Genomic DNA, 12,160 nt, shown 5'->3' with positions numbered 1-12,160 from the left:
CAGCCTAAATGCCCATCAACAGATGAACAGATTAGTAAGAAGTGGTACATATGTACAATAGCATACACTAAGCCATAAAAAATACAAAATAATGCCATTTGTAGCAACATGGAAACAATAGAGACTCTCATACTTAGCTAAGTAAGTCTTAAAGAGAAAGAAAAACACCATATGATATCACTTAGAAGTGGAGCCTACAATATGGCACAAATGATCTATCGAAAAAACAGAAACAGGAGTTCCTTTCATGGCTCAGTGGTTAATAAATCCTGCTAAGAACCATGAGGTTGTGGGTTCAATCTCTGGCCTCGCTCAGTGGGTTAAGGATCTGGCATTGCATTGGGTTGTGGTGTAGGTCACGGACATGGCTTGTATCCTGTGGAGCTGTAGCTCCGGTGTAGGCCTGGCAGCTATAGCTCCAATTAGACCCCTAGCCTGGGAACCTCCATATGCCACGGGTGCTGCCCTAGAAAAGACAAAAAGATAGATAGATAGATAGATAGATAGATAGATAGATAGATAGATAGATAAACATTAGATAGATAGATAGATAAACACAAACAGATCATGGACATGGAGGACAGACTTGTGTTTGCCAGGGGGGAGGGAGAGGGAGTGGGATGGATTGGGAGTCTGGGGTTAGTAGATGGAAACTACTGCATTTCTAGTGGATGGGCAATGGAACCCTGTTTTATAGCACAGGGAAATATATATAATCACTTGTGATGGAACATGTTGGCGGATAACATGAGAAAAAGAAGGTGTAAATATATATGTGTGTGTGCGTGGACAACTGGGTCACTGTGTAGTACAGCAGAAATTGATAGAAAATTGTAAGTCAATTATAATTTAAAAATTTTAAAAAACAAAGTAGAAGAAACTATAAAAAATAGAGACTAAGAAAACACAAAAGATTAATGAAACTAAAAGCCAATTCTTTGAAAAGATTAACAAAATTGATAAATGTTTAGCCAGACTTATGAACAAAAAGACATGACCTGAATCAATAAAACTAGGAATGAGGGGAGTTCCCGTTGTGGTGCAGTGGTTAACGAATCCGACTAGGAATCATAAGGTTGCGGGTTCGGTCCCTGCCCTTGCTCAGTGGGTTAACGATCTGGCGTTGCCTTGAGCTGTGGTGTAGGTTGCAGACACAGCTCGGATCCTGCGTTGCTGTGGCTCTGGCATAGGCCAGTGGCTACGGCTCGGATTCAACCCCTAGCCTGGAACCTCCATATGCTACGGGAGTGGCCCAAAGAAATAGCAAAAAGACCAAAAAAAAAAAAAAAAACTAGGAATGAAAGAGAAGTTAACAATCTATACCAAAGTAATACTAAGGTCCATAAAAGAATACTACAAGAAGCTAGATGCCAATAAGTTGCACAGACTAGAAATATTGGACAAATTCTTACAAAGGTACAACTTTCCAAGACTGAACCACGAAAAATAGCAAAATGAATAGATCAATCACAAATACTAAAATTGAATCTCTGATGGAAAAAACTCCTAACAAACCAAAGTCTATCACAGGATAATTCTATTAAAAATTTTGAGAAGGAGTTCCCATCATGGCGCAGTGGTTAATGAATCTGACTAGGAACCACAAGGTTGTGTGTTTGATTCCTGACCTAGCTCAGTGGGTTAAGGATCTGGCATTGCTGTGAGTTATGGTGTAGGTCACAGACACAGCTTGGATCTTGCATTGCTGTAGCTGTGTTATAGGCTGGCAGCTGTAGCTCCAATTCAACCCCTAGCCTGGGAACCTCCATAAGCTGCAGGTGTGGCCCTAAAAAAATCAGAGAATTAAGTCCACCCTTCTGAAACTATTCCAAAAAAAAGCAGATGGAACACTTCCCAACTCATTCTACAAGGTCACCATTACCCTAATACCAAAACCACACAAAGATATAACAACAACAACAAAAATGACAGGCTGACATCACCGATGAACATAGAAAAATCCTCAACGAATCACTAACAAACTAAATTCAACAATACATTAAAGTATCATACACCATGATCAAGTGGGATTCACCCAATGGATGCCAGGTTCTTCAATACAATCAGTTTGATAAACATTAAGAAACTGAAGAATAGAAACCAACTCAATGGATATGGAACAACATTTTGATAAAACTCAAAATGTTTTTTAAATAAAAATTCTAATAAGATAGGCATAGAGGGAACATATCTCAATATAACAAAGGCCAAACATGACAAATCCACAACTTAATACCACAATCAATGATTAAAGCTAAAAGCATCTTCTAAGATCAGGAATAAGACAAGGAAGTCCACTATAAAGAAGTCCACTCTCACCACTTTTATTCAGCATATTTTTGGAAGTCCTAGCAATAGCAAAAAGAGAAGAAAAAGAAATAAAAGATATCCAAATGTGAAAAGAAGCAAAACTGTCCCTGTTTGCAGATTACATGAATCCATACATAGAAAATCCTAAAGATTCTACCAGAAAACTGTTAAATCTCATCAATGAATTTGATAAAGTTGTAGGATACATAATTAGTAAACAGAGATCTCTTGCATTACTATATACTAAAAACAAAATATCAGAAAGGGAAATTAAGGAAAAAATCTCATTCACTATAGCACCAAAAAGAAATAAAGTACCTAGGAATAAACCTACCTAGGGAGGCAAAAGACCTGCACACTGAGAAGTAAGTTGCTGATGAAAGAAACTGAAGATGATACAAGCAGATGGGAAGATATAATATGTTCTTGGATTGTAAGAAACAATGTCTTCAAAATAATTATACTACTCAAGCCAATCTACAAATTCAATGCAATCCCTCTCAAATTACCAGTGGCATTTTTTTCATAGAATTAGAGCAAAAAATGTTAAAATATGTATGGAAACAAAAAAAGATCCCAGATAACCAAAGCAATCCTGGGATAGGGTCAGAGGGATTTGGAGGATTTGGGTTCTCTGACTTCAGACTGTACTACAAATCTTCATTAATCAAAACAGTGTAGTACTTGCACAAAAACAGAAATATAGATCAAAGGCTAGGACAGAAAAGTCCAGAAAAAAGGAAGGAAGAATATACAATGTAGAATAGACAAGGTCTTCCATAAATGTTTCTGGGAAAATTGGACAACTACATGTAATAAAATGAAATCAGAACATTCACTACCACCATACACAGCAATTAATCTCAAAATCGATTAAAGACCCAAATGTAGAACCGTATACTACAAAAATCCTAGTGGAAAACACAAGCAGATCACATTTGACATAAATCACACCAATGTCTATTTGTATACATCCCCTTGAATAGTGGAAGTAAAAATAAAAATAAACAAATGTGAGCTATTTAAACTTAAAATCTTTTGCATAGAAAAGAAAACCAGTGGTAAAATAAATGGACAACCTACAGAATTGGAGAAAATATTTGCAAATGATGCAACCAATTATACAAACAACTCATTCAGCTCAGTATCAAAAAACACAACCAAATCAAAAAATGGGCAGAAGACCTAAATAAACATTTCTCCAAAGAAGACATACATATAGCCATTAGGCACATGAAAGGTTGCTCAACATTTCTAATTATTAGAGCAATGCAAATCAAAACTCCAGTGAGGTATCATCTCACACTGGTCACAACAGTCATCCACAAAAAGTTTTCAAATAATAAATGCTGGAGATGGTATGGAGGAAAAGGAACTCTGCTACACTGTTTGTGGGATTGTAAATTGGTATTGATATTTTGGAGAGCAGTATGGAGGTTCCATTAAAAACTAAAAGTAGGTGAGTCCCTGGTGGCCTAGTGGTTAGGATCTAGCGTTGTCACGGCTGTGGTACGGATTTCATCCCTGGCCCATTAACTTCTGCATGCCATGTGCAAAAAAAAAAAAAAAAAAAAATTTAAAATAGAGCTACCAAAATATCCTACAATCCCACCCATGGACATATCTCTTAAGAAAACCATAACTTGAAAAGATATATTCACCACAATGTTCACTGCAGCACTACTTATGATATCATATCAAAGACATGAAAACAACCTAAATGCCCATCAACAGATGAAGAGATAAAAAAGATACACAAACACACACTCGATGGCATGCTACTTAGCCATGAAAAAGAATGAAATAATGCTATTTGTAGCAACATGGATAGACCTAGAGATTTTCATACTGAGGTAAGCCAGAGAGTTAAAGGCAAATATAAGATATTGCTTATATGTGGAATCTGAAAAATGATACAAATGAATTTATATACAAAGCAGAAATAGGCCCACACACATAGGAAAAAAAATTATAGTTACCAAAGGGGAAAGAGAGAGGGGAAGGGTAAATTAGGAGCTTAGGATTTAACATATACACAATAACATATGTAAAATAGATAACAAGGACCTACTGTATAGCACAGCAAACTATACTCAATATTTTGACTTTTGAGAGGGAAATTTATGGTGATATAGGACTTCCTCAAGAAACATGAAAAATCTCAAGTATATATTTTTTAATAACCTATAAGGGAAAAGAATCTGAAAGTGTGTGTATATATATAAAATATACATTTATATATATATATTAATGAACATTTATTCATTATATTTATGAATAAACTATTCATTATATACAATTATATTACAAATATAATACATTCATATATTGTATAAGTATATATTAGTAACCTAACTATATATTATGAATATAATAAATGAATAAAATTCATATTTATAAATATAAATGTATTATTCATTATATTTATTTTTTTATTGATCGGACAAAACATGTTGAACACTACAAAGTTCCACATATTGTTCAAGGTGTTGAAAACACAGAATGAACACAACAAACAAATCACTCCCCTAGCTGGGTAGTAGGTGACTAATTATAAATGTACTAAACATATATAGTATATTGAAGAGTTATTAATAAAATGAAGGGAAAAAACAAAGGAAGATAAAGGCAGCTGAGGTAAACTGAAAAGAAAGGAGAACCATCTCAGTTACTCATATGTGGGATTAAAAATGATATGAGAGTTTCCAATAAGGTTTCTGCAACATACTGGGACCAACCAATTCACAGATGACCCTGTGATGAGCCTGGTGTACATTTTCTCTCCTTTAAAAATATAATTATCTTTCATAAACCATATCACTTCCTCCACTAACAAGTCAAAGTAACAGGCTACACTTTCCTGATCATTTCACATTTATGTACAATAAACTGAATTTTTAAATTAGATCGGTTACATAATAAACAGCAAAGTGATCATCAAATGATCACTTGGTGACCGTAGTGAAGGTAACTTGTTTTAACCTCATGTCACAAGGCATTTTTACATGTTTTGTGGACTGAATTTCCCCAAAGAAATATATGGATGTCAGTGCAGGAAATCCCTTAAGATTGACGGAAAGATTTAATTTTGCATCATAAAAAAAGTAATTATTGACTCTCACCATTCGTAGTTTCCTATATTTTCATTGTTTTACTCCCAAGTGTTTTAGATCAAGACTTATATTATGAAGTTTTTTGGGTCCTCATACCGTAAGCAAACATGAGGTGCAACAAAACACTTCTCAGTGAGTGCAGTTAAGAGAAGTATTCTAATAGATTTTTACATTTAATATTAACAACCAGTAAAAATTATTTACTGAAATATTTTTTAATGATTTTTCAAACTTTAATTTTTTCTGAAATCTGAAGGCTATGGGAAGCTAGGATAAGACTCAAACTTCAATTCATGCTGACTTTTTCTGATTAATATAGAACTTCAAAATAAACAGGTAAGGACACAAAGTTACTCTGCTAAATATTTCAGGCACTTACACTGAATATTTTTTCTAACTCTGCTAAATAATTAAGTGGTTTTTATTTAATGTTTTGAAATGAAAAAAGAAATACAATTTTTAGTTCTGGCCTGTACTTTGATGTTATAATAAAGGAAAAATAAAACAATTTTGATCATAGAATTTATATGATTATATGCATGTTTAAGTATGTCCCAGAGAATCACTAAAAATGGTAGAAGATGGCCTTTCAAAGAAAATAAAATGTTGCTCTCAAAAACTGCACTAAGATGTAAAGCATTTCTCTTTTTCTTTCTTTTAGGGCCCCAACCACGGCATACGGAAGTTCCCAGGTTAGAGGCTGTATCAGAGCTATAGCGGCTGACCTATGCCACAGCCACACCAAAGCCAGATCTAGGATGCATTTGTGACCGACACCACAGCTCACAGCAATGACAGATCTTTAACTCACTGAAAGAGATCAGGTATCAAACCTGCACCTTCATGGATACTAGTCTGGCTATGTATCACTAAGCCACTGTGGGAACACCTGGTATTTGCTTATTCTAAGTGTTAGAAAAAACTAAAGCATAAAGGCAAGCTTACTTTTATTCATTACCATTTAATTTACTGTGATTACTTCAATATTACACAATTTCCTTACAAATGGAAAAATAGTAGATGAGTCAATTGAGATAAAGATACCTAATTTTTAAAATTTATTTTTATATATACATATATGTGTAAGACTGAAATACATTTTGTATATAATATTGTGTAAGTTTGAGATACACAACATATTGACTTGAGACATTTGTATTTGGCAGTATGTTTACCACTGTAACATTAGTTAGCACTCTATCACATCACATAAATGTCATTTCCTTTTGTGGTGAGAATAACTGAGATGTACACTCATAGAAATTTTAATGATTATAAAATTACTTTTGTCTACATTCACTCTATTATGCATTAGAACTTCAGGACTTATTTATCAGTTGCAAGTTTGTACTCTTAAACTATGTTTCCCTTATTCCCACAATACTATTTCCTGGCAACCACAACTTTATATTGTTTCCATGAGTTTCACTATTTAGATAAACAAAATATCATACTTTATTTCTCTTTTCCTGTCTGACTTATGACACTTAACATAATGTCCTCAAGTCCCATCCATGTTGTTACAAATGGCAGGATATTCCTTTCCAAAGTTAAAAAATATTACATTGTATTTATGTAACATACATTCTTAATAAATTCATTCTCTAATGGACATCTAGGTATTCCTGTATCTTGACTATTATGAACAATGCTGAATTTAATACTGGAGTACATATATTTCTTTTGATAATTTGTTCTCATTTTCTTTGAGTATATAGTCAAAAGTGAGATTTAGGGATCATATTAAAGTTTTATTTTTAATTTTTTAAGAAACATCAGCATTGTTATATGTACAGATGAAAGAATTCACATTCCCACCAAGAGTGTAAAAGCATTCCCTTTTCTGCACATCCTTGCCAGCTCGTAATCACTTCTGTTCTTGATAACAGGCATTCCTATAGGTGTAAATTGATATCACTTTGTGCTTTGATTTGCATTTCTCTACTAATTAGTGATGTTGAACATATTTTCATGTGCTTGTTGAAATTTTATTGTTTTTGGAAAAATGTCTTTTAGTTCCTATGCATACAGCTATAAAAATACGTAACATAGATTATACATAAGGCCTTCTAGATTGTGTTTGGTGTAGAAAACATGTTTGAGAATAGAAAAATGGCTATCAGTATATTCTGACGCATTTAGTTAAAACTATATTAGTATTATATATACATTATATATAATATATCATAAATTATAATATTAAATGTTGTATATTATGCTTTGCATAAAGAATGGAAGGATTTAAATATCTGGGCAAAAATAAACAGGAATAATGGCATGGCAGGTGTTTATAGAAATGTGTGTTTCAGTGGGGAAAAAGATGAAGATGATAATCAATGCATATTTTATTCCTTAGCTCTCTAAGTTTACGTTTTAAAATTGAATCATGCTCTAACTAGTCATTAATTATTTTCACATAATTTCAAAGACATAAATTTACTATTTTGAATGTATGCTATTTTCAAGTATTCACACCACTGGGAGTATACATGAAAACACCTTGTGAAAATTTAATAAAATATATATAATAAAGGAAAATTTATTTAAAAGTTTTAATTTAAAAACTGAAACTAAATATATTTGGTAACACTGAAAAAAATATAGGTACTCCAGACTTGTACACTACGCTTAAAAAAATTCATAAAGACAAACCATTTTCACTGTGTACATCTTCCCTAGAATTAACAAAATAGTCTCACAAATCTTGAGGTTAAGAGTTGAGGTCAGAAGAGCTGACATGTTAAGGAAATAAATGTCCGCCAGGAGTTGATGTACCTGTACTACAGAAACAGGAGGAAAAGACTAAAGAAAAATCTCTCCTTTTTATAAAAATAAAAATTGAAAAGGAAAATTATACACATTCTATTAATGAGATCTTGCTGTGTAGCACTAGGAACTATGTCTAGTCACTTATGATGGAGCATCATAATGTGAGAAAAAAGAACATATGCATGTATGTGTAACTGGGTTACCATACTGTACAGTATAAAAAATAAATAAATAAATTATAAACACTTTAAATTAAAATCTTATATCTTTCCATAATTCATGTCTCAACAGATAAGAAAGAGATGACTGAGAATAACCAATCCTTGACCACTGAGTTTACCCTCACAGGATTTACAGATCACCCAGACCTGAGGACTATTTTGTTTCTCGTGTTCCTTACCATCTATCTGATCACCATGGTGGGAAATCTTGGTCTGGTGGCATTGATAGTCATAGAGCGTCGTCTTCACACACCAATGTACATCTTTCTGGGTAACCTCGCTCTGATGGATTCCTGTTGTTCCAGTTCCATTACCCCCAAGATGTTACAGAACTTCTTCTCTAAGGACAGCATAATTTCCCTGTATGAATGCATGGCACAATTTTATTTTCTCTGCCTAGCTGAAACTGCAGACTGCTTTCTCCTGGCAGCAATGGCCTATGATTGCTATGTAGCCATCTGCAATCCACTGCAGTACCACACCATGATGTCAAAGAAACTCTGTATTCAGATGACCACAGGAGCCTACCTAGCTGGAAACCTGCATTCTGTTATTCATGTTGGGCTTCTGTTTAGGTTGACTTTCTGTGGGCCTCATCAAATCAATCACTTTTTTTGTGATGTTCTTCCATTATATAGACTCTCCTGTGTTGACCCTTATATCAATGAACTGATGATATTAATTTTGGCAGGGTTCATTCAAATCTTCACTATTACCACAGTAATAATCTCTTATCTTTTCATACTTTTCATAATTTTCACAATGAAATCCAACAAGGGAAGAAGGAAAGCCTTATCTACTTGTGCATCCCACTTTCTCTCTGTCTCAATATTCTATGGTTCTCTTATCTTTATGTATATTAGACCAAATTCAGTTAAAGAAGAAGAAAAAGAAAAACCTGTTGCTGTTTTTTATACTATAGTGATTCCATTGTTAAACCCTTTTATTTATAGCCTAAGAAATAAGGAAGTAATGACTGTTATGAAAAAAATGATGAAGATTTCCTAACATTCTGAAACAGATACCATGACATGTAGACAACTTTTTTCAAATTTATTAAACTTTTTTTCAAAATTAAGGAATACTGATAAAATGGAATCTGGCCACTTTGTCTATAAAATACCTAATTATTAAGACACAATAGCGTATGTGTCAAACACACTTAGAAAAGAATGATTCTGCTAAAATATATGCCAAATTCTAAGCTATGAGATTCCACTGGGGGTGAGCTAAATATTTAAAGTCACAAATATGTGTAATGGTGTTTTGACATACACTAGTAACTATTTGCTTCAGAGTATAATGAGGTACAATTTTCAACAAATCCAAAAAACTCTAGAAAGAGAAGTCCTAACATGCAAAGGGAGCTTATTGTTAAGACTTTTGGCAAATCTCTGTGATCCCAAGATATAAATTTAGAGAGTCCCCACAGTTTTAGTTCCTAAATATCAATCTTTTCTTTTTCAATTTATTTTTTTATTATCTAAGTATAGTGTGTTTACAATATTATATTACTTTTAGTTGTTTAGCACTGTGATTCAGTATTTTTACAGATTATAGTCCACTGAAATTTATTATAAGAAAATGGTTATAATTATCTGGTCTATATCAAATGCTAATCCAGTCTGAAGCAATTGTGTGTGACAGAAGTAAAGCCTATATTTCAATTAGATTATCAATTTTGAGTTGTTCAAGAGAATGTCTGAAAATGAATTCATGCAGAATACGTATTCTCTGATCAAGAACATTTTCCTCTTTAATGTTAGATATTTTCTCTAAGTTCTCTGAAACAGAGTCTCTGTACACTGGCAATTTATCAACTGTAGTTGATAATGATGTTAGGTATATTGACATTTCTAAAGATACAATATTTGTGTTTGGTTATCCATTTATATGACAGTGTAATTCCTTAATATATTGTCAATAAACCATTTTTTCTGACATTACTACTTTTCTTGCTTGTTATTAAGAATACCACTAACCTGGACTGATTCTAATGTAAAACACTGATATATACATAGCATTAACCAAAACCTTGAGATGTTGATCAAGCAAAAATGAGGTAAAAATTAGTAAAAATTCTAAATACCTAAGCAAAAGTGTTTATTGATCCTTACATGTGCAAATATAAAGGAAAAATTTACTGAGAACCTACCTATTATCCAGTATAATTGGTTACACAATAGTTAGATCTTTCACATGTTTTACCTAGCAATCAGTTACAGGTGATTTTTTTTGCTTCTCCTCAGTAAAAAATCTCATACTTGGGTTCATCATAAGGAGCTTTTCCAAGTTAATCCAGGTTGTAGGATTTAGCAAGAATTTGAATCAATACTATCTTTTCCCCTTGCTAGGGAGTTCAGAACACGAAGATGTTTGTCAGCTGGGGGTATTCAGTTATTAAGGAGCATTAGAAGTAACCTGTGCCTTAAAAATGGAGGACATTTTCATATTTAGAGAAAAATAGGACTGAATACAACCAAAGTCAATGTTTATGGAAATTAGTATGGCACTGGGAATGGGGATGAGGGAGGTAAACCATGGGACAGAGTCAGACAGCTGACAAAACCACTGGTGAGAGCTGCTGGTAAATGTGGGGAAAAGTAGGGAAGCAGGTTGGGTTACTGAGAATCTTAAAAGCCACCCTAAGGAATCTGATTTTATCTTAGAGCCATCAGCTATGTCTTCAAGGAGCGGAGTAGTATGATTTTATCTTTCATAAATCTGACCTTGAAACTGATTGTAAAGAGAGCCAAAGCAAGGACTTCAGTCATTCATACAGTAGATGATAACTGAGACTGGAGAAGAGGAGAGGTGAGTACAGATATGAGCAACATATAAAGAAAAAAATACTAAGTTGTAAAAACTTGTTGAATAATAAAATGAAGGCCTGTCATATTTCTGTGAGTTTCATTTTTCTTTTTTCTTTTTTTTTTCTGTCTTTTTGCTATTTCTTTGGGCCACTCCCGTGGCACATGGAGGTTCCCAGGCTAGGGGTCCAATCGGAGCTGTAGCCACCGGCCTATGCCAGAGCCACAGCAACGCGGGATCCGAGCCGCGTCTGCGACCTACACCACAGCTCACGGCAACGCCGGATCGTTAACCCACTGAGCAAGGGCAGGGACCGAACCCGCAACCTCATGGTTCCTAGTCGGATTCGTTAACCACTGCGCCACGACGGGAACTCCATTTCTGTGAGTTTCAAACAAGTCATAACTGATTTCATATCACTAACACTTTAAAAAGTACCTGGCATACTTGGCCATTCAATAAACATCTCCTTAATTATGTTTTTAATAGAATTACATATGTTAATATGTTAATAGGCTAATTATTTTATTTCTAATGAATTAATAAATAAATCCATTTAAAATTATTGGTTTTATTTTCTAGCATTATAAATACTGATAGATAGAATCCAGACAAACAAAGCTCTTTAGGTTCCTAACATATTTTATGAGCAAACAGGTACCTTTAGGAAGTTACTCTCATGGCTCAGCGGAAACAAATCTGACTAGCATCCATGAGGAAGCAAGTTCAACCCCTGGCCCTGCTCAGTGGGTTAAGGATCCAGCAATGCCATGAGCTGTGGTATAGGTCATAGATGTGGCTCAGATCCCACATTGCTGTAACTGTACTGTAGGCCAGTGGTTATAGCTCTGATTTGAACCCTAGCCTGAGAAACCCCATATGCCATGGGTGCAGCCCTAAAAAAGACAAAAAACAAAAACAAAAACAAAAACAACC

General features: G+C 33.9%; 1 protein-coding gene across 1 annotated transcript; it reads left to right on the top strand.

Annotated features, from left to right (window-relative positions):
* Positions 1–8,494: 8,494 nt before the first annotated feature.
* On the top strand, positions 8,495–9,421 carry LOC125113344 (olfactory receptor 5K3-like). The gene has a single exon (XM_047755991.1). It carries the CDS (start codon positions 8,495–8,497, stop codon positions 9,419–9,421), a length of 927 nt encoding a protein of 308 aa, XP_047611947.1.
* The last annotated feature ends 2,739 nt before the right edge of the window (positions 9,422–12,160 follow it).

This window comes from Phacochoerus africanus, chromosome 1 (genome assembly GCF_016906955.1).
Source record: "Phacochoerus africanus isolate WHEZ1 chromosome 1, ROS_Pafr_v1, whole genome shotgun sequence".
Classification (NCBI taxonomy): Eukaryota; Metazoa; Chordata; class Mammalia; order Artiodactyla; family Suidae; genus Phacochoerus; species Phacochoerus africanus.
Note: the sequence above shows the minus strand (reverse complement) of the source record. Positions and strands in the feature narration are given on the sequence as shown.

What these genes read in the sequence shown, in the direction of transcription:
- LOC125113344 (XM_047755991.1), top strand. Translation starts at nt 8,495, where the DNA reads ATGACTGAGAATAACCAATCCTTGACCACTGAGTTTACCCTCACAGGA.